Genomic DNA, 24,306 nt, shown 5'->3' with positions numbered 1-24,306 from the left:
TACTCAAAACCAAGAAATCAGGGCATAAAAATACAATTGCAGCTGGCACACAGGTACCTTTAGTAGTAGATATCAACTAGAATATGAAACCTCATTTCCCAGTCATCTTTCACCAAAAAAAGTGAACTTAAATATTGAACTCCGCTCAAAACACACTTGGTAAAGATGACATGTGATTCAGTTGTACAGACCAAGAGGTTGCAGTTTCAATTTCAGGTCTGAACTGAGTCAGCTGTTTATGGTTGAGGTGACAGTAAAGCTGGACCTTGAAAGATGTTGGTGGGGTGAGTGGAGGGGGGGGGCAGGGAGCAGAAAGAAGTTACTTTTACAGCTCCAGCAGCTGATATGGACAAATGTTTCTCCAGATCCTTCTTCCGCTTCACTTCCCTCTGACCTGACCCCTTGCTGTGTATTCACTACACCTTCTGACCTCCCCCTCTCTGATGCTGAACGTTCTGTACTCAGCAAAGGTCTCAGTTTTATCCCCTTACGTCCCCACCTCAATGAACTTCGCGCTCGGCATGACGTTGAGCTCTTCTTCCGTCACCAGGCTCATTTCTTTGACCAGGAGTCCTTCCCCCGACCAGCAGACCCATTCACCCACCTCCAGCATTCTCCCTCTACCTGGACCCCTCCCCCTGGCCTCTTACCCGCTCTTGATCTCTTCATTGAAAACTGTCGGCGAGACATTGGTCATCTCAATTTCTCTGCCCCCCTCACTCACTCTAACCTGTCCCTTTCTGAATTTGAGGCACTCCGTTCTCTCAGGTCTAACCCAGACATGGTCATCAAAACCTGCAGACAAGGGTGGTGCTGTTATTGTATGGTGTACCGACCTCTACCTTGCAGAAGCTCAAAGCCAACTCACACATACTTCTTCCTACCTCCCTCTGGACCATGACCCCACCACCGAACATCAAGCCACTGTCCAAAGGACTATCACTGACCTTATCTCCTCTGGAGATCTTCTCTCTACAGCTTCCAACCTCAGTCCCGCAACCCCGGATAGCCCGCTTCTACCTCCTTCCCAAAATCCACAAACGGGACTGTCCCGGCAGACTCTGTCAGCCTGCTCCTGCCCCACTGAACTTATTTCTTCCTATCTTGACTGTATCTTTTCTCCGCTGGTCCAGTCTCTTCCCACCTACATCCGTGACTCTTCTGACGCCCTACGTCATTTTGACAATTTCCAGTTTCCTGGTCCCAACTGCCTCCTCTTCACTATGGACGTCCAATCGCTCTACACCTCCATCCCCCACCAGGATGGTTTCAGGGCTCTCCGCATCTTCCTCGAACAGAGGCCCAACCAGTCCCCATCCACCACCACCCTCCTCCGCCTGGCTGAACTTGTTCTCATATTGAACAACTTCTCCTTCAACTCCGCTCACTTCCTTCAAGTAAAAGGTGTTGCTATGGGTACCCGCATGTGTCCTAGTTATGCCTGTCTTTTTGTGGGATATGTCGAGCATTCTTTGTTGCAGTCCTACTCAGGCCCCCTCCCCCAACTCTTTTTCCGTACATTGATGACGGTTTTGGTGCCGTTTCCTGCTCCCGCCCTGAACTGGATAACTTTATCATCTTTGCTTCCAATTTCCACCCTTCTCTCACCTTTACACAGTCCATCTCTGACACTTCCCTGTCTCCATTTCTGGGGATAGGTTGTCTACTAATATCCATTATAAGCCCACCGACTCCCACAGCTACCTGGACTACACTTCTTCACACCCTACCTCTTGTAAGGACTCCATTCCATTCTCCCAGTTTCTCCATCTCCGACGCATCTGCTCTGATGATGCCACCTTCCATGACGGTGCTTCTGATCTGACCTCCTTTTTCCTCAACCGAGGATTCCCCCCCACTGTGGTTGACAGGGCCCTCAACCATGTCCGGCCCATTTCCCGCACCTCTGCCCTCACCCCTTCCCCTCCCTCCCAGAACCGTGACAGGGTTCCCCTTGTCCTCACTTTCCACCCCATCAGCCTCCATATCCAAAGGATCATCCTCCGCCATTTCCGCCACCTCCAGCGTGATGCCACTACCAAACGCATCTTCCCCTCCCTTCCTCTATCAGCATTCCGAAGGGATCGTTCCCTCCGCGACACCCTGGTCCACTCCTCCATTTCCCCCACCACCTCGTCCCTGTCCCATGGCACCTTCCCCTGCAATCGCAGGAGGTGTAATACCTGCCCATTTACCTCCTCTCTCCTCACTATCCAAGGCCCCAAACACTCCTTTCAGGTGAAGCAGTGATTTACTTGAACTTCTTTCAAAGTAGTATACTGTATTCGCTGCTCACAATGTGGTCTCCTCTACATTGGGGAGACCAAACGCAGACTGGGTGACCGCTTTATGGAACACCTCCGCTCAGTCTGCAAGCAGGACCCTGAGCTTCCGGTTGCTTGCCATTTCAACACTCCCCCCTGCTCTCATCTCTGTCCTGGGATTGCTGCAGTGTTCCACTGAACATCAACCAAGCTCGAGGAACAGCACCTCATTTTCCGATTAGGCACACTACAGCCTGTCGGCCTGAACATGGAGTTCAATAATTTCAGAGCATGACGGGCCCCCCATTTTACTTTTATTTTTAGCTATTTTTTCTTTTTTGCATTTTTTACAATTTTTTTTCTTTTGTTCATATCATTGTAGTTTGTTCAGTTTGCTTACCCACTGTTTTTTTTTTCATGTTCGTACTTGCTGCTGCTCAATCTTCAGTTCGTTAACACCCTATCTGTACTAATGTTTCGTCTTTCAACACACCATTAACATATTATTTGCCTTTGCTCCATGACCTCTTGGTCAGCTATGTGGCCTTGTCCAATCTACACCTTCTCCTTTGTTATCTCTTGCCCCACCCCCGGCTCACTTGCTTATAACCGTTGACATTTCTTATATTTGCTCGTTCCGAAGAAGGGTCACTGACCCGAAACGTTAACTCTGCTTCTCTTTCCACAGATGCTGCCAGACCTGCTGAGTGGTTCCAGCATTTCTTGTTTTTATTTCAGATTTCCAGCATCCGCAGTATTTTGCTTTTATTACTTTTACAGCAGATATTTACAGATGCAAAGTCGTGAAAATTATTTAAAAAATAGCTTCAGGAGCAGAAAATACATTTATAAAATTATGAATTACAAAAGCATTACAGCTGGCACAGAGCTGGAAAGGCTCTGAATAAATCAAAATATTTCTGCATTAATATTTCCGAGGCTTCACTCTAAGAGCTTTTGATGCGAAAAAAACGATTTTCATATCCAGATGAAAGAATTGTTTTAAAATTGCTGCCTCAAGAACTCTGTTAAACTATACTGTTAAAACATCCATTTTAAGCACTGTAGACTCAAATCTTCCCAAGGTTCTGTGCCAAACATGTGACAGTTTCAAGATTTCAGCTGTGTCAATTATCCTCACAGGAAAATCAGTACAGCTTGGGTGACTTTTGCTATAATTATAAAGGACCTTCCTCTTAATTTATAAACTAAACATAATACTGAATGTCATTGGAAAAAGATTACAAAGGGAAATCAAACCATTTTGGCACGAAAGAGAAAATAAACAGGCAATCTGTAATCTCATGGCCTGGCATATCCCTCACTCGCCCATTGCCATTAAGTCAGGGAATCAACCCTGGTTCAAAGAAGAGTGCAGGAGGGCATGCCAGGAGCAGCACCAGGCATACCTAAAATGAGGTGTCAGCCTGGTGAAGCTACAACACAGGACTACTTGCATGCCAAACAGCAGAAGCAGCATGCAATAGACACGGCTGAACAATCCCACAACCAACGATCAGATCCAAGCTCTGCAGTCCTGCCACATCCAGTCGTGAATGGTGGTGGACAATTAAACAACTGACAGGAGGAGGAGGCGCCACAAACATCCCCAGCATCACAAAAGACAAGGCTGAAGCATTTGCATCCATATTCAGCCAGAAGTGCAGAGTGGATGATCCGTCCCGGCCTCCTCCCGAGGTCCTGAGCATCACAGATGCCAGTCTTCAGCCAATCTGATTCACTCCATGTGATAGCAAGAAACGACTGAAGGCACTGGATACTGCAAAGGCTATGGGCGCTGACAACATTCCAGCAATTGCACTGAAGACCTGCGCTCCATGTCATGAAGACCCCACCTGCCATGAACGAGGCACATTAATTTTGTCATATGAACATTAATTTTAAACTGTTGCTCGAATGAAGAGATGACTTGTTTAAAGAGATCATCAGCGGCTGGAAAACATTTGCATACTAAGAGACAGTGCCTGGAGACAATAGTACTGCTCCCTGATCCAATTAATCCAAATGGATTTTGATCACCAGATATTGAATGTGAAAGAAAGCCAGCATTCTGGGGTGTCTGTTCAGATGGAGAATCCACAAATACAGGAGTTTGTTTTAAAACAAACTAGTTACATGACTAACCTGCTGGCCCAGGTTTTTGGTTTTGAACTGCTCACCGGACAGTTTTGGGTCAGATTGCAACTGAGCTTGGAAGGGAGCCTCTCTCCTGGCTAGCTCTCACTCTCTCTCATGAATCTCTGGATCCACTGAAGTCACTTAAACCTCAAGGGAGAAAAAACTCCTACATTGAAACAAGTTTTAAAACGCGCACTGGGCCCCAATGAAACGGCAAGACTTACTGGCAATCCAAGACTCTATATCGAACTCAAAGGACTCTAAATAAATCCCAGCTATTGCCTCAAACTTTTCCCCTTTATTCTTTCTACTTTTCTGTATCTATCTGCGTGTGTTTATCGCGTATGCATGCTAGTGTGGTCGTGTCGTGTATTCGTAGTCGTTAACCGAATTAGAGTTTAAGGTTAATAAATTTCCACCTTTCTTGTTTAAATCTAAGAAAACCTGCCTGGTTGATTTCTTTGCCTTACAATTGAAGAGCAGTGAACAAAGATTCACTGAGGGGGAGCTAAAAACCGTGTTTTTAAAATTAAACCCAATGGTTAAACCATGCAAAGGCTGAAAGGGAACCCCGAGATCCTTTTCTCACCTGGTCACAACACCCAGAACTAGTCACACCCCTAGCCAAGCTGTTCCAGTACAGCTACAATACTGTCATCTACCTGGCAATGTGGAAAATTGCCCAGGTACGTCCTATACACAAAACGCAGAGCAAATCCGACCTGGCCAATAACCACCCTATCAGTCTACTCCCGATCATCAGCAAAGCGATGGAACGGGTCATCAACAGTGCTATCAGGTGGCACTTTCTCATCAATAACCTGCTCACTGATGCTCAGTTTGAGTTCTGTCAGGGTCCACTCAGCTCCTGACCTCATTACAGCCTTGGTCCACACATGAACAAAAGAGCTGAACTCCAGAGGTGAGGTGAGAGGAGAGTGACTGCCCTTGACATCAAGGCAGCATTTGACCAAGTATGGCATCAAGGAACCCTAACAAAACTGGAGTCAATGGGAATCGGGGGAAAACTCTCCACTGGTTGCAGTCATACCTAGCACAAAGGAAGATGGTTGTGGTTGTTGGAGGTCAGTCATCTCAGTCCCAGGACATTACTGCAGGAGTTCTTCAACTTAGTTCCCTAGGACCAAACATCATCAGCTGCTTCATCAATGAACTTCCCTCCATCATAAAGTCAGAAGTGGGGATGTTCGCTGATAACTGTGCAACGTTCAGCACCATTCGCGACTCCTCAGATACTGAAGCAGCCCGTGTCCATATGCACAAGACCTGGACGACATCCAGGCTTGGACTGATAAGTGGCAAGTAACATTCGCGCCACACAAGTGCCAGGCAATGATCATCTCCAACAAGAGAGAATCTAACCATCTCTCCTTGACATTCAATGGTATTACCATCGCTTAATCCCCCACTATCATCCTGGGAGTTACCAATGACCAGAAACTGAACTGCAGCAGCCACATAACTATTATGGCTACAAGAGCATGTCAGAGGCTGGGAATCCTGCAGCGAGTAATTCACCTCCTCACTCCCCAATGTCTGTCCACCATGGACAAGGCACAAGTCAGGAGTGTGATGGAATACTCTGCACTTGCCCGAATGGGTGAAGCTCCAACAACACTCAAGAAGCTTGACACCATTCAGGACAAAGCAGCCTGCTTGATTAGCACCCCATCCACCACCTTCAACATTCACACCCTCCACAGACGCTCAGTGGCAGCAGTGCGTACCATCTGCAAGATGCACTGCAGCAACTCAGCAAGGCTCCTTCGACAGCACCTTCCAAACCTGCGACCTCTACCTCGTGGAAGGACAAGAGCAGCAGATGCATGGGAACACCACCACCTGCAAGTTGCCTTCAAAGTCGCACACCATCCTGACTTGGAACTATATCGCCGTTCCTTCACTGTTGCTGGGTCAAAATCCTGGAACTCCCTTCCTAACAGCAGTGTGGGTGTACCTACACCCCAAGGACTACAGCGGTTCAAGAAGGCAGCTCACCACCACCTACTCGAGGGCAATTAGGGATGGGCAATAAATGCTAGCCTAGCCAGCGACGCCCACATCCCCCAAACAAATGTAAAAACAAAGATAATACAAATCAACAGGAAATGAATCTCAATGAAGAGGATAAAGTAAACCAATTGTCATGCTAGGCCCCCACCTGCCAAGAATGAGGCACATTAATTTTGTCATGAACATTGATTTTAAACTGTTGTTGGAGTGAAGAGAGTCTTGCTTTAAAAAAAAAGGTTGCCAGATCTTGGCTGGAAGGACATTTGCATATTAACAGACAGTTCTTAGAAAGAACAAAGGACCATTCCCTGACACATTCAAACAACAATGGACTTTTGATCACCAGATGTTGAAGGTGGGAGAGCTCACATTCCAGGTTGACTGCTAAGATGGCCGAATACACAAACAGACATGGTCAAACTAGCTAGTCACATGACTAACCTGCTGGGCAACCTGGGTTTTTTGAATTTGTACAAAGTGTTTGGGCAGAAAGCAGAATGCTCCTGGACTGAGAAGATCTCTCCTGGCTGGCTCGCCACAGCCTCTCCTGTCTGCCTCTTTCTCACAAGCCTCTGAATCCACTGAAGACACATGAACCCCAAGAGAGAAAAGTCTGCTGCAGCGAACAAAGTTTAAGAAGAATACTGGGCCCCATCGAAAAGCAGGATCTACCTACAATCAAAGACTCGACAGTGAGCTCAAAGAACTGTAACAACAACTCTTCAGATATTGTCTCAAACATTTCCACTTTTTTCCTTCTGCTCTTTTCTGTCTGTTTGCATGTGTGTATCGCGTATGCATGCTAGTGTGGGGCGCGTCGTGTATCCATAGGCGTTAACCGAATTAGAGTTGAAGTTCAAGTTTAATAAATTTCAACTTTTCTTCTTTAAACCTAAGAAAGCCTATTGTGCTGGATTCTTTGCCTTATAATTGGAAAGCGGTGAATAAGGATTCACCAAGGGGGAGCCAAAAACACGGTGATTAAAATTAAACCCTGTTACAGTAAGACCAGGTGAAGGCTGAAAGGAAACCCTAGACCTCTTTCTCACCTGGTCGTAACACAATAATAAAATCAAAAGGGCCATAACTTAATGTAGTTGGCTGGAACAGATTTGCAGATATTTGAAGAGACAGAAAGTTTACCAATTACTTCACTCAAATGCTGCATTATCAGAAAGCACCACAACACATGCTTTCTGAGCAAGTACATTTGTCGTGCCAGACTATGTACATATCCAAGTTGAAGAGAAAATTTTATCAATCCAGTGCAGTTTTTCTTGTTCTGTAGATTTTAGAAGAATTGGCAGTGCTGCATGTTCTTGCTGGAGCAATTCTTTTTGCAATGTCCTGGATATTCTGAAAAATCTGGAAGCCCCAATAGAAGTCCCAAAATTTTACATGAAACGTTTCTAAGCAAATACTCAAGTTCTCATGTGGTGCAATTTCAGGACCATAAAAATATATTGCTGGAAAAATGACCAACCCCAAATTAAATCCGCTTTCCAGTTATATTTATCAATGGCAATTTCAACGATAGTACCTCTCAGCCTTCTTGATACACAAGTGGGCTTCCCAGTTAAACCAATAACTGAGTTTAAAAAACTGAAAAAATGTACATGTTATTTCATAATTTGTATGATTTTACTTCTAATAATGCCAAGTTATTCTTCAGAGCTGGAGGAGAAAATTGCTGCTTTGGGTCATTATTTGCACCAGAATTTAAGGCTGTAAATCTGTGTATGTTTGTAATAAGTACAGCCAGCCCAGTAAGATGAGTAAGGTATTAAAAATTTTACTTTTTATGCAAAGCACTAAAAACTCAAAATGATAGTTAAAAACATGGTCAAAATAAGCATCCACATCTTTACATAGTTAATATTAATTATAGAATTAGCATCCAATGGTCCAGATATTTACTGTCAGTGAAGATGCATTCTGCTGGTTGCGGAAAAAGTCACTTGCAAAGTTTTATCAGGGTCTAAAGCACAGCATTCCTCGATTATGACGATGCTTTGAATTTAATGCTTTCTACAAGTGATCTGTGACATCCAGCGACAGGGCAGGCAGGCTGATCAGCCAATCAAATTAATGATTTCACACGGACAGCAAAGCAGGAAGTAAAAAGCAGGAAAGAAATTAGTTAAATCATTGTACAGGAAGTGAAATAAAGATTGGGAAATATACATAGGGTTAAGGGAGAAATGTAAATTATCAGTATACAAATTGTTAAAAAAAGCTTTTAAATGTTCTGAGGGAATGAGACTTTATACTTATAAAATTAGCTTTTCAGGGCCAGAGGGATTGTTCAACAGCAATGATGATTTAGTTCACCATTAAAAACTCAAGTGACTCCTGATTAGACAAGGCTCAACTTTTTCAGTGGTCCTCACGATGATAACAGGTGAATAGTCAAAGTTCACAACAAATGAGTGATTTCTAATTTATTCCATCTGTGAAGACTGCAACAGAGCATACTGTGGAGGAGCAGGGTATCACTGACAGCAACTTTTGGATTTCAATGTTTAACTGCGCATGTGCAGGTGCCAGAAATTGCTGTCAACTTTACAGAGTAATAACACCAAGCGGCAATAGTTTCGCCATTACTACCACCCACAAATTCCTAGCCATTATAATGACACTTGAAATTAACCATTACGAAAACACTGCAGCCTCTCACTTTACAACTTTCATACTGATAAGTATATCTCAATGCAATATCCCATTTACCATCACATTCAGTCTGTGTCCAGATGCAGCAAGACCTGGACAACATCCAGGCTTGGGCTAATAAGTGACAAATAACACTCGAGCCACACAAGTGCCAGGCAGTGACATTCTCCAATAAGAGAGAATCTAGCCATCTTCCTATGACATTCAATGGCATTTACCATCGCTGAATCACCACTCAACATCCTGGGGGGTTACCATTGACCAGAAACTGAACTGGACCAGCCACAAGAACAGTTCAGAGACTGGAAACTCTGCAGCAAGTAACCTACCTCCTGATCCCCTAAACCGATACACCATCTCCAAGGCACAAGTCAGGAATGTGATGGAATATTCTCCACTTGCTTGGATGAATGCAGCTCCAACAACAGTCAGGAAGCTCAACACCATCCAGGGCAAAGCAGGCTGCTTGACTGGCATCCCATCTACCTCCTTAAACATTCACTCCCTTCACCACCGGCACAGCGTGCAGTGTGTACCATCTACAAGATGCATGCAGCAACTCAACAAGGCACCTTTGACAGCACCTTCCAAATCAGCAACCTCTTCACCTAGAAGAATAAGGACAGCAGATGCATGGGAACACTACCACCTGCAAGTTCTGCTCCAAGTCACACATTATCCTGACTTGGAACAATATCGCTGTTTCTTCAATGTCGCTGCGTCAAAATCCTGAAACTCCCTCCCTAACAGCACTGTGCGTGCACCCACTCCAGATAGACTGCAGCAGTTCAAGAAGACACCTCACCACCAACTTCTCAAAGGGCAATTAGGGTTGGGCAAAAAATGCTGGCCTTGCCAGCCATACCCACATCCCATGAAAGAATTTTGAAAAACAGTGCAGGAGCTAAAGTAAACACAGTAAAAGGGTAAAGCAATCTAAAAATGTAAACTGAAAGGGCAAGATTTTGAGATAAATCAAGGAAAGAAAAAAAATAGGCAGGAACATGAGAGGAGTAAGAAAGCTCCAGGATAGCTGGTTGGAATATTAAGCACCCCCTCCCTCCCCACCCAAAAAGAGCTGGATGGTGGCAGTAGGTTGGGGGGGGGGGGGGGGGGGGGGGAGCATAAAATAGAGCAGGCAGGAGGCTCAGAGTCCCTTCCCAACCCGCTTTCATTTTACGCGGGGTGGCAGTGGCAAAAAACGGTCAGCTTGCCCCAAGCCAATCAAGGCCCGTAAGTGGCCATTTAACGGCACCCTGTGCCCGACAGAGGGCCGCCTCAAATGCCCCAACCACTCCCAACGCCCAACTGGCCCTTGCCCCCCAATCGACCACCCTTGCCTCACCAGGGCCCGACCGATCATCCCCGCGAGGCCCCAAAAACTTATCTTTAGTCGGGGCTGTCCTTCCTCTTCAGTCATCAGCTGGGCTACAGTTGCAGCAGCGGCCACTGCTCCCGATGGTGCTGCTGGGACTAAGAACTGCCAGCCTGCTGATTGGCTGGCAGCTTCATTAGGCGGGACTTCCTGCCTCAATGAGGTGGAAGTCCCGCCTCAGACCAATTAAGGGCCTGGGGACCATAAAATCCAGACTGGACCCCCAGGCCAGGCGGAGGCAGGATTGCCACCGACTTTTCGGTCGGTGGACGGCTCCCTTCAGACGAAGGTAAAATTCCGGCCGCTGGGTTGATGTGCAAATGTACTACACAACAGAATAAATGTCAAGTAACTAGTGGTAGCAGTTATAGTGAAGATGATACAGCCTCGGTAGATATTTGACTTCATCGGGGATGAGGCTAGGAAGTAAATATTCCTGGTTATATTTTCAGGAGCAATCAGGAGGAGAACATGATTTATTGAAGATACAGTTGCAGACATAAAAAGAACATTTTCACTGATGGAGGAGCAAGGTTTTATTTGGGTAGAATTAAGAAATGGAAGTCCCTAACCACATGGGAAGCATTTTACAGACCTTTGAAAAAAGCAAAATAAATCTAAGACTGAGACTTGTAGATAATCACAAAAGATTTGCAGTATGAAAGTTATAATTGAGGGAGCCCTTAACCATCCAAAGGTAGATTGAGGCAAGACAAACTTCTGTGGTCAAAATAGGAAGGAGTTCTTAAAATACATCCTTATTATGTGCAGTAAGGGTATGAGGTCAAGTTCTGAGATGATGAACTTAAAAAGTAGAACACTTGACAAATTGAGCTCATCCTGAAAGCAGATATGGAGTCATCCAAGATAAACATGTTGGACCAGAAATTGGATTCGTGGGATGCAAGGGGACATAGTCCAGATTAATAGATCTTTCATTTTTTTCCCCAGCAGTAGATTAATCAATGGTTCAGAGCAAAGCTCTGGAGTTACCAGATCAAATTAAGAATGGAGGAAGCACCATAAATATCCCCATTTTCAACCATGGTGGAGCCCAGCATGTAAGTGGCGGATATAAGGCTGAGGTGTTTGCAAGCATCTTAGCTAAAAGTGCCGAGTGGACAATCCTACTGAACCTTCTCTCCCACACCTCGCCATTACAGATACAAGCGTGAAACTGATTCAGTTCACTCAATGTGCCATTACGAAACAGCTCAATGCAATGAACATAGCAAAGACGATGGGCCCAGACAACCATCTGGCTGTGGTGCTGAAGACCTGTGCAGCAGAGTTCTCTGTTCCCTTAGCTAAGCTATTCCTGTACGGCTACAACACTGGCATCTACTAAACATGAAAGATTGTACTATCCACCAAACAAGATAAGTCAAACTGGCATCCTCTCAATCATCACTAAAGTGATGGAAGGAACCCTCAATAGTGACACCTCCACACTGCCAACTTGCTCATTAATAATTGAGGTTCTGCCAGAACCATGTGACTGTAGACCTCATCACAGCCTTGATTCAGATATGGACGCAAGGGCTGAATGCCTTTGGAGAGGTGAGAGTACCTGCCCTCATCATTAACTGAACTATGGAACTGAAGTGCCCCAAAAAAACAGAAATCAATGTGAGTCAAAGAGAAAACCCTCCAGTGACAGGAATTGTACCTGATAGAAAATAGGAGCAGGAGTAGGCCATTCGGCCCTTCGAGCCTGCTCCACCATTCATTATGATCATGGCTGATCATCCAACTCAGTAACCTGTTCCCGCTTTCTCCCCATATCCTTTGATCCCTTTAGACCCAAGAGCTATATCTAACTCCTTCTTGAAAACATACAATGTTTTGACCTCAACTGCTTTCTGTGGTAGCGAATGCCACAGGCTCACTACTCTCTGGGTGAAGAAATTTCTCCTCATCTCAGTCCTGAAAGGTTTACCCCGTATCCTTAGACTATGACCCTTGGTTATGCACTCACCCACCATCCAGAACATCCCTCCTGCATCTACCCTGTCAAGTCTTGTTAGAATTTTATAGATTTCTAAGAGATCCCCCCTCACTCTTCTGAACTCCAGCGAATATAATCCTAACCGACTCAATCACTCCTCATACGTCAGTCCCGCCATCCCAGGAATCAGTCTGGTAAACCTTGGCTGCACTCCCTCTATAGCAAGAAATTCCTTCCTCAGATAAGGAGACCAAAACTGCACACAATATTCCAGGTGTGGCCTCACCAAGGCCCTGTATAATTGCAGCAAGACATCCCTGCTTCTGTACTCGAATCCTCTCGCTATGAAGGCCAACATACCATCTGCCTTTTTTACCGCCTGTTGCACCTGCATGTTTATCTTCAGCGACTGGTACGAGAACACCCAGGTCTCGCTGCATATTCCCCTCTCAGTTTATAGCCGTTCAGATAATAATCTGCCTTCCTGTTTTTGCTACCAAAGCGGATAACCTCACATTTATCCACATTATATTGCATCTGCCATGCATTTGCCCACTCACTCAACTTGTCCAAATCACCCTGAAGCCTCTCTGCATCCTCCTCACAACTCACCTTCCCACCCAGTTTTGTGTCATCTGCAAATTTGGAGATATTGCATTTAGTTTCCTCATCTAAGTCATTAATATATATTGTGAATAGCTGGGGTCCTAGCACCGATCCCTGCAGTACCCCACTAGTCACTGCCTGCCATTCGGAAAAAGACCCATTTATCCCTACTCTTTGTTTCCCGTCCGCCAAACAATTTTCTATCCATCGCAATACACTACGCCCAATCCCATGCGCTTTCATTTTACATGCTAATCTCTTATTGGGACTATGTCGAAAGCCTTCTGAAAGTCCAAATAAACCACATCCACTGGCTCCCCTTCATCAACTCTACTAGTTACATCCTCGAAGAATTCTAGTAGATTTGTCAAGCATGATTTCCCTTTCGTAAATCCATGCTGACTCTGCCCAATTCTACCACTGTTCTCCAAGTGCTCTACTATAAAATCTTTGATATTGGACTCTAGAATTTTCCCCACTACCGACGTCAGGCTGACTGGTCTATAATTCCCTGCTTTCTCTCTACCTCCCTTTTTAAATATTGGGGCAATATTAGCTACCCTCCAATCCGTAGGAACTGTTCGAGTCTATAGAATCTTGGAAGATGACCATCAATCATCCACTATTTCTAGGGCCACCTCCTTAAATATTCTGGGATGCATACCATCAGGCCCTGGGGATTTATCGGCCTTCAATCCCATCAATTTCCCCAACACCATTTTTCTACTAATACGGATTTCCTTCAGTTCCCCCCTCTCACTAAGCCCTGTGTTCCCCCAACATTTCTGGTATGATATTTGTGTCCTCCTTTGTGAAGACAGAACCAAAGTGTGCATTTAGTTGGTCAGCCATTTCTTTGTTTCCCATAATATATTCCCCTGTTTCTGACTGTAAGGGACCTACATTTGTCTTCACCAATCTTTTTCTCTTCACATACCTGCATAAACTTTTACAGCCAGTTTTTATGTTCCCTGCAAGCTTGCTCTCATACTCTATTTTCCCCTTCTTAATCAATCCCTTGGTCCTCCTTTGCTGAATTTTAAACTGCTCCCAATCCTCAGGTCTGTTGTTTTTCCTGGCAAAATTATTTGCCTCTTCCTTGGATCTAATGCTATCTCTAATTTCCCTTGTAACCCATGGTTTGGCTACCTTTCCCGTTTTACTTTTGCACCAGATGAACAATTGTTGCAGTTCATCCATGCGCTCTTTAAATGTTTGCCATTGCCGATCCACCATCATCCCTTTAAGTAACGTTTCGCAATCTGTCATAGCCTACTCGCGCCTCATACCTTCGTAGTTTCCTTTAAGATTCAGGACCCTTGTCTCAGCATCAACTACGTCACTCTCCATCTTGATGAAGAATTCTATCATATTATGGTCGCTCATCCCCAAGGGGTCTTGCACCACTAGATTGTCAATTATTCCCCTCTCATTACGCAATACCCAGTCCAGGATGGCCTGTTCTCTAGTTGGTTCAAAGCAACATGTGGTTGTTGGAGGGCAACAATCACAGCCACTGGATAATGCTTCTAGAGTTCCTCAGAAATGGATCCTCAGCCTAACTACCTTCAGCTGCTTTATTAACTAACTTCCCTCCATCAGGAATTGGGCTGTCGCTGACTCTTCGTGTTTTTCTCTATTCATGACTTCCTTCAATAATGAAGGAACCCACATCAGCCTACAGCAGGACCTTAATAACATCCTGGTTGGGCTGAAAAGCAGCAGGTAACATTCACACCAAATATGTGCCAAGTAATGATCATCTCAAACAAGAGAAAATTCCATCAACTCTCCTTGACCGTCAATGATGCCACTAGCATGAGATCCCACCATCAGCATCTTGGGAAGTCACCACTGACCAGAAGCTGAACCGGACGAGCCGTATCAGCACCATAGCTACAAGAACATGGTAGGGCTGGGTACTCTAACAAATGGCTAATCTCCTAACCCTACAATGCTTTTCCACCATCTTCAAGTCTGAAGACAGAAGTGTGATGGAATTATCATGACTGGCCTGGATGTGTGCAGTTGCAACACTCAAGCTCAATACAGCCAGAACAAAGCACTTCACTGCATTGACTTCCCCTGTCATGAATGCAATATCCACCCTCTTTACCACTAGTGTACTGTGGTTGCAGCATGCACTGCAGTCATCAGTTACTTGGACAGCAGTTTGCTCCTGTGATTCCTAGGTCAAGGACAAGAGCAATAACGTTGTCTGGACACTATCACTTCCCAGTTCCCCTCCAAGTCACAGACTATCAAGGACTGAAGTGATTCAAAAAGATGTACCACCACCTTCTCAGGACAATTAAGAATGGGCATGAAAATGCAGCCTTGCCAGCATAGAATCATAGAGTTACATAGCACAGAAGGAGGCCCTTCAGCCCATCGTGTCCATGTCAGCCATCAAGCACCTATCCTAATCCCATTTTCCAGCACTTTGCCCGTAGCCTTGTATGCTATGGCGTTTCAAGTGCTCATCTAAATACTGCTTAAATGTTGAGGATTCCTGCCTCTTCAGGCAGTGTGTTCCAGATTCCAACCACCCTCTGGGTGAAAATTTTTTCCCTCAAATCTCCTCACCTTAAATCTATGCCCCCTGGTCACTGACACCTCCGCCAAGAGAAAAAGTTTCTTCCCATCTACGCTTCTCATAATTTTGTATACCTCAATCAGCTCCCTCCTCAGCCTTCTCTGCTCTAAGGAAAACAACCCTAGCCTATTCAGTCTCTCTTCATAACTGAATTGCTCCAGCCCAGGCAACATCCTGGTGAATCTCCTCTGCACCTTCTCCCGTGCAATCACATCCTTCAGAACTGTACACAGTACTTCAGTTGTGGCCTAACTATATAGCTCCATCATAACCTCCCTGCACTTACATTCTTTGTCTTGGCTGGCCACCTTATCTACCTGTGCTGCTGCCTTCAGTGATCTATGGACCAGTACACCAAGGTCCCTCTGTACTTCCTCGGGTCCTACCATCCATTGTATATTCCCTTGCCTTGTTAGCCCTCCCAAAATGCATCACCTCACTTCTCAGGATTAAATTCCATTTCCCACAGCTCTACCCATCTTACCAGCCCATCTATATTGTCCTGTAATCGAAGGCTTTCCTCCTCACTATTTACGACACCAATTTTCATGTCATCTACAAACTGATCATACCTCCTATATCTATGTCGAAATCATTAATGTACACTACAAAGAGCAAAGGACCCAGCACCGATCCCTGCAATACACCACTGGTCACAGGCTTCCAACTGCAAAAACAACCCTCGACCATCACCCTCTGCCTCCTGCCACTCAGCCAATTTTGGATCCAATTTGCCAAATTGCCCTGGATCCCATGGGCTCTTACCTTTTTGACCAATCTCCCATGCGGGACCTTATCAAAAGCCTTATTGAAGTCCATACAGACTACATCAACTGCTTTACCCTCAACTACACACCTAATCACCTCCTCGAAAAATTCAATCAAATTTGTTAGACATGATCTCCCCCTGACAAAGCCATGCTAACTATCCTTGATTTACCCCCGCCTCTCCAAGTGGAGATTAATCCTGTCCCTCAGAATTTTTTCCAATAGTTTCCCTACCACTGACCTGAAATTACCTGGCATATCCCTACTACCCTTCTTGAATAATGGTACCACATTTGCTGTCTCCTGTGGCCAGAGAGGATATGAAAATTTGTGTCAGAGCCCCTGCAATCTCCTCCCTTGCCTCACATCGCAGCCTGGGATACATCTCATCTGGGCCTGGGATTTATCCCCTTTTAATCCCGCTAAGACTACTAATACTTCCTCCCTTTCAATGCTAATTTGTTCAAGTATATCACAATCCCACTCCCTGATCTCTACACCTACATCGCCCTTCTCCATAGTGAACACAGATGAAAAGTAATCATTTAAAACCTCACCTACATCCTCCGGCTCCACACACAGATTGCCACTTTGGTCCCTAATGGGCCCTACTCTTTCCCTGGTTATACTTATAAAAAGCCTTGGGATTTTCCTTTACCTTGCCTACATCCAAAGAATAAATAAACAAAACATTATTTGATTGATACAATGAACAGCCATATTTAATTAAAAAGCAGAATATTAAAAGTTAAAAGAATGTTTTTAAGTTAATTTTTAATTAAATGGGAGTTCCTACTTTCAGTGCTGCTTCACAGTTCAACTTTGCTGAGTGACACTTAGAACAGCTAGCTGAGGTTCTGCTCACAGTACTGGTTTTGGGCTTACATTATTACGGGATGACCATCATGGTCCACATTTTTTGCAGTCATTATCTTTCCAAATTGATCAAACTGAAATCCACTGTAAATGGGTCCAATTTAATTCTACAGCAAGTACAGGCCATATCAACTAAACAATGAGCAACACTGATGTCTGTAGTTACTACACGACCTATATATCAAACTAGGCAAGAGTACAAGGATAAATAGACATGCACAGCTTCAATGCTCGTCTAGCTGCAGGTTTAGTGGCATTCTAGTGGTGAGTAGCTATGAGGATAATGCGTCTCAGGCAATGCAATACAGCAACATATAATGGCAGAACTAGCATCTAATTAAACCCAGTACCCGATTAAAGGAAGTACCCGTACCTTTTATGATGAAACAGAATTCCTGATCAACACCTGCCTAATTTAAGTGAAAAATTAGGAAGATTTTTATTTGGTATTTTTGATTAACCACCTTTGATCACTAAAAGTAAAGCTTGCAACTCATTTAGACAATGAATATGTTGTGGTTTGTGCCTCATTATCCTTTCCAATCTAAAATAGCCTGTAAAATAGGGCATAATACCACTGCTGTCATTCATGGTATCCATTTTATACCTTATGAGATATTAAAGATATATTTTCAACTTTTTTCAAAAATGCTGTTACCAAAATTAACACCTGGCAAATGGCAAGGAAAATGTTTACAATGCACAACATTGAAAAGGGCAGCAACCTGATGTTGAATTACTCCATAAAATATTCTTATGTCTGATCACTTGTAGCACACTTACTTTTCTCGTGCTGTCTGGCGGAAGATCCTTCATAACATGTGTGCCAGATGAGTAATTCTGTTGCCCAACACTGAAGACATCATCTTGATTTGGGTCCCCAATACTGTTACCTTGTGATGGATACTATAATCAAAATGTGAAAACATAAACCACTTAGGAACTTGATTATAAAGAACTGATAAAAGTAACTGAAGGGTTTCATTTAAAAACTTGCTTAAAATTTTAGTTGACGAAAATGTTTATAGTTTACACTTAGCCAAAATGAAAGAGTTTATCCCTACTGTAACCATTGTGTTATTTGAAAAAGAGAAAGGAACAAATATACCCACTGGATTAGAATCACTTTAGGTAGCGAGTTAAGATAACTTTCTGTCCATGTGTAAATCAAGACTTCAGCAGCATAATTTCATTAATTTGACAAAAGCTAAGCAAGCAACAAAAGCCTAGGCTGAACGAGTGCTCCATTTTAAATATACATTTATATAAAAATATAATTTCTAACTGAACCACGGCAACAATACATTTAAAAAGAACCAAGGAATGGGACAGGAAGATACACAGTACATGCTTTTGATACATAAAGTTAGTCTAGTTTTATAATTTAATGTGGAAAAACTACACAGCTTTGGCCATCAAATGACAATTACAAAGTGCTTGTAAATCACATGATATCATAGAAAATAATGAATACGGGAAGCAACCACAAGGTAACCACAAGAAATTCAAATGAAGTCAAACCGTTGTAAGTTTGTAATGGCTTTTTGAACCTAGAGGTTACTTGAGTATTCTTAAGTAACTTCCATCCTTTTGTAATATGCTGACTTTATTTGGGTTTTTGTTGCTCCACTGGCATCTGTGGAAGACACGCTATTGCAATGTGAAATGACATTCACAATACAGAACTAAATGTCTGTGAATTCATCACTGAAAATTGGAAAAATAACTTGCTAAAACTGGGAAAGTGTACAGTTAGTATATACTACAGTGTGATGTAAACATGCACGCAATGTCACAAGCCACATCTATATTTAACAAAGCAGCTCAGATTAGTTCTGAACTGTCCACTATTTGTATTTTTTGGAGTTTGACTCTGAACTGAGGTATGTTTTTAGGACTCAAGTATTGAACAAAACTTTCCCAATTACTTTTACAGCCACAAACTTGCAATGATTGCAAGTAAACAGTAAGCTATACATATAAGACAGCCTGGCACTGGAGAACAACCAGGCATTTGGGTTTTGAGTTTTGATTATTTAGTATTAAAATCTAAGCTTTTAAAACTACATTGCCAAGCTTTTTCATAAATGTGTATACTAAGTAAAGTAATTGCATAGCAAAGTTAAACATTTTAGCTTCATGGCTAAACAGGTCAAAAGCGATCTGAATTTTTAAGATTTGAAAGCTGTGATCATGATTGAAAGCAATATCAACATCTCCAATGACTACATTTCAGAGTGGTATGATGCCTTTACATATAATAAAATTAGGACATTGCCATTTGGAAAGCTCAGATTTGATTTTTGCTTACTTAGATAATCTCTGTCAGAAGAGCAGTAAGGATCCTGCTACTGGCTTCAGCTCTGGCTAGAGATTGGGGATATCAGCCAGAGTTCCCACTCCTGACTGCTTTTCAGCAATCCCTGCTGGAAAATGCACTTATGTGGACATCAAGTGAGCTTGACCACAATGGCCCCCAAGATAAAATAATCAGCTGAGGCCCTCTGTCCAAGCTCAAACATGAAGAACAGCCACATAAATGAGACAACATATAGCTGCCAGCACCTTTGCAACAGCATTTTTGTAACAGAAGAGAAAATAGAAAATTGCAAGAGGTGGGAGCGAAGAAATACTTAGAAAAAAAAACTGAAGGGTTTTCTATAAAGTGCAATTAAAACTGAGTTGAGATCAAAGTTATTTATGTCTTGTGTTAGGAGCTGAAAATGCATAAGAGTAGTGAACTTAAGTGATCTGATAAAGAATTTGCATATATAACCAGAGAGGGGCAAGAACTTTTATCGTTCTTTGCAACCTGAAGATTGACATTTAATTAAAAAAATTCTTGTAGCTAGGATTGTTCAATTACTTGCTACAAAACTCATTCATGATAATGGCCCATTGTTGGTACTCACACGGAACATGTGCACTCCGGAATTCCTTCCGTCTGCAACACTCAAGGCAACGTTGCCCTGGCTGTCGTGCAGTTCCCTACAGCTTCCAGAGTGCATGCTGCTAAAAGCAGCATAATTGAAATTAAACGATCTAGACAGCATGCTCTGAATAAAGAGGGACAAGAAAATTCCACAGCTTTAACAGAGATTAGTGCAGCATGCAGTAACACAGGATAATTTGCAAGAGACAGCTTTCCCCCCAAAGACTCAAAGCATCATGCAAACAGAAATAGCATGCAAAACACAAAACATACTCTGACACAACTGTCATAAGGTTAGTTTGAATATGCACCCATGTTTTCAGTGTAGTTTCTAAAAACATCCAGCAAATATGCAGGTGAAGGTAACCCAACTTTGGATCTTAAGATACATTTTAGAAAATATGGTAATTTTTCTATCAGTACAATAATTTTGAGTTACAATAGTGTTCACATGTAAATGGAGTTGGTCAAAAAAAATCTAAGTTGATTGCTAAAAGTCTTACTGGCTGGTTACACAACACCAGTCAAAGGCTTGGGAGAAACTTGCTTGGTTACCATTTCAGGTGGTACTTGAAGAGGGAAGCAAAAAATTATTTTGAAAAATGTGTGTTTTACATAAAGGTGAATAAAAAAATATACATGGAACAACCTAGGACTACACACTAGGTTTATTTCCAACAAGTGATGAAGCAATGCAAGCTGAAAATGATTGCCCTGAAATGTGATATGCATTTTAAATAATTTGAAGTTCCAGTCAGGTGCCATTCGTTCTTATTCACATTTGCTGCGGATGTTGCTTGATAGTGAGCAATTGTCAGTTAAAACATGCGAGAGTCTCCAACTTCTTGGCTATCAGGAACTTTATGTTTCTAAATGTCAGCTCAAGTGTATTTTGTTCAAATTAACATCTTGGTAAATAGTTACAGGGCCAAATACTAAAAGCATGCAATTATGCGAGGTTTAACAATAGATTTTATCTTGAGCATGATCTTTTGCATTTAAGAGACAAGAAAGATGATTTTCTAACTTTCTTTGTGTCTGTAGTACTAATCTGCCAATCACTTGCTGAACACAAATTTTATTTCACTGAACAGTGAGGTTAAAAACTATTAGCATTACATGCAGTTAACAGGATGGTTTGTTCATGCAATGTTATGGAACAAGGATTCCTAATAAGGGTGTAATCAATGATGATATACTTAAATTGCAGTATACCTTTCTCTAACCTATTAAAAATATATGCATCATTCCTTGAATAATGTCGTCACTTTTTTAAAAACAAAGATTTAACTATATGATATGCTCATTCCAATAAATGCATGTCTTTTCTATCATATAACATTATCAAGTGATATCTCCCCAACAAAGTATATTGATAAAAATTGGCTGTGGAAGTAATTCCAAAAGCAATTCAAATTCTAAAAGGGTGCATATATATGCAAATAATACAAAAAGCTTCTTGAAACACAGATCGGCTTCTTTCATAAATTCGAGGATTATTCTGGGACTAACGCGAAAAGTAACCCTGTCAACTCAGGACTGTGAACATGGCATATGTATGAGAAGGAATAGTATAAAGCAAACTTCATTACCGAATAATGTACTGAATTCAAAAGAGAACATGTAAACTTGAAAAAGGTTAAAACGTAGAACAAATGCTTTCCAAATTTAAAAAAAAATCAAAATTAATGAGGTGGTGTTTTCACATCCATTTTTCTTTAGGAACTACGATTTAATGGATGATCAATGTTGTATTGTACTGTTGGAAATTGAGCTCTCAGCATGCACGTTTATATAAACAACATATTCTTAAAGTGCAAAGTTACTTTTAAATCTGATGAAAATACAAAAACAACTTGCATTTATGCAATGCCTTTAACATCGTAAAGCATTCCAATGAACTTCACAGGATTATCATCAGAAAACATTTGACACTGAGCCACATAAGGAAACATTAGGACAGATGGCCAAAGGTTTGGTAAAAGAGTTAAGTTTGAAAGGGGATCTTAAAATGAGAGAGAGAGATAGAGAGCTGGAGAGGTTTAGACAGGGAATGCCAGAGCTTAGGGCCTCAGTGGCTGAAAGCACTGCCACCAGTGATGCAACGATTAAAATCGGGGATGCTCAAGCAGGCAGAATTGGAGGAGCGCAGATATCTCGGAGGATTGTAGGACTAGAGAAGTTTACAGAGATAGGGAGAGGCAAAGTCATGGAGGAATTTGAAAACAAGTGTCATGCACAGTAGGAGCCATTTGAAGGAGAGAGCTGACAGTACCTGAGGAGAAGTGAACATTATCAGTTAAAATGGCTGCCAGGTAGGGAAGGTGGGTTGTCAGCAGTTTTGTGGGAATAGGATTGAGGGAGCAGGAGGTGGCTGTCATGGACAAGATGGGCATGGAGAGGGCACGAGCAGAGATGAGAGAAATTAAAATGTCATGCTCGGAGGGAGCAATGATGAAATAAACAATGAAATGATGGAATTATGAAGTTAAAAAGTCAACTGTTTAAAACTAAATCACAGTCAAAATGGAGTGGCGGACATGTGACCCCTCCTGTACTGGAAATCCCCAAACTCGTCTGCAAAGATGAGGCTCGTTAACCTCGCCTGAAACAGCTCTGGGGAGCGTGCATGCTGCGAGCTCAATTTCCATCAGTACAATACAACATTGAAACTGAAAGGAGCTATTGCATTTTAATGACCCTGAGCGACACGAGTGAACTAACAGAGGATGTTGGAGACAGTCTGACTCATAGCCAAACCAAGATAAATAAGGTGTGAAGCAGCAACATCATAACAATGATTCCCATTCAAACATCAAACGATGGCCATGCTCATCACTCTGATCCATTGTGCGGTCACAACAGGGGAGAGGGCCATGCGTCTCCTCACAGAAACTCATGTGTGATAGATTTCGACCTTAAAAAGGAAGCTCTCTGGAAAGTGAGAGGGGAGATCAAGCCAATGTCACAAAAAGCTTGGGAGAAGGTAAGAGAAGAACTCTGCTGACCAAGAACAGCCACCATTGCAGAGACATCACAAAGTGACTGAGACTAACCATCTGTGAAGGTAACAAACTACACACCACCAGCTTTGGGCTGTATTACAACCACTAGAGCTTCACAATACCTCCACAAGTTCAAATCAGATCTGCAACTTTTAAAGACCTTCCCTCCTGAGAAGACTCAATAATCTTCTGTAAACTACGAACATTTACCTCACTTGGGACTTTAAACTACCTCTTACCCTTTTCTCTCAATCTATCTATTCCTGTGTATGTATGCATGGGTGAACGTTAGAGAGGTTGTGATCATTTCAGAATTTGTTTAAAAAGTTTTTTTTTAACCTATCAGAAAATCTGTTATTTGTCTGTTTATTTGACCCTAAAGACAATCAGGGGCTAAACATGATTGTGGTCAGTTGGGAGGTGAATAGTGGACCACCCACACCCCTTACAAGCAAGGATGAGAATCTGAAAATTGAGATGTTGCTTAACCGGGGTTAGGTCAGCAAGCACAGGGATGGTGGTGAACAGGGCTGGGTACAAGTTATAACCTGGGCAGCAGAATTTTGACGAGCTTAACTTTATGCAGGGTGGAAGACAGGAGTGCACTGAAACATTCAAGTCTAGAGATAACAAAAAGATTTTTATTAATAAGGGTTTCAGCAGCAGATGAGCCGAGGCAGGGGCACTTTCAAGTGATGTTATGGAGATGGAAATAGATGGTGTTAAGTGATGGCATGGATATGTGGTTGGAAGCTCATCTTGGGATCGGATGCAATACCAAGGTTGTGAAGAGTCTGGTCAGCCTCAGACAGGTGCCAGGGAGAATGATTGTGTTGGTGGCTAGGGATTGGAATTTGTGGCAGGGACTAAAGGTGGTGTCTTTGTTCTTCCCAATATTTAGTTTGAGGGCATTTATGTTCATTCAGTACTGAATGTTCGACAAGCAGTCTGATAATCAAGAGACAGTGGAGGGGCTGAAAGAGGTGCTGGCGAGGTAGAACTGGACATACACGTAGAACCGGATGTGTTTTCGGATGATGTTGCTGAGGGGAAGCATGTAGAGGAGAAACAGGAAACGGCCAAGGATAGATCC

At 42.9% G+C, this 24,306-nt stretch overlaps 1 protein-coding gene across 3 annotated transcripts in view; it reads right to left on the bottom strand.

The window, feature by feature from the left end:
* erbin (erbb2 interacting protein) overlaps positions 1-24,306 on the bottom strand; it is a 287,800-nt gene that overhangs the window by 6,405 nt on the left and 257,089 nt on the right. For 2 of the 3 annotated variants that reach the window (XM_068029426.1, XM_068029427.1), the window contains exons 21-22: positions 20,189-20,332; positions 18,060-18,182 (exon numbers count right to left, since the gene is read on the bottom strand). In XM_068029426.1, coding sequence (XP_067885527.1) covers positions 18,060-18,182; positions 20,189-20,332 — 267 coding nt within the window. The remainder of the gene's footprint in view (positions 1-18,059; positions 18,183-20,188; positions 20,333-24,306) is intronic. The other variant, XM_068029428.1, reaches the window with a different exon arrangement.

This window comes from Heterodontus francisci, chromosome 4 (genome assembly GCF_036365525.1).
Source record: "Heterodontus francisci isolate sHetFra1 chromosome 4, sHetFra1.hap1, whole genome shotgun sequence".
NCBI lineage: Eukaryota > Metazoa > Chordata > Chondrichthyes > Heterodontiformes > Heterodontidae > Heterodontus > Heterodontus francisci.
This window is presented reverse-complemented; position numbering and strand designations above follow the sequence as displayed.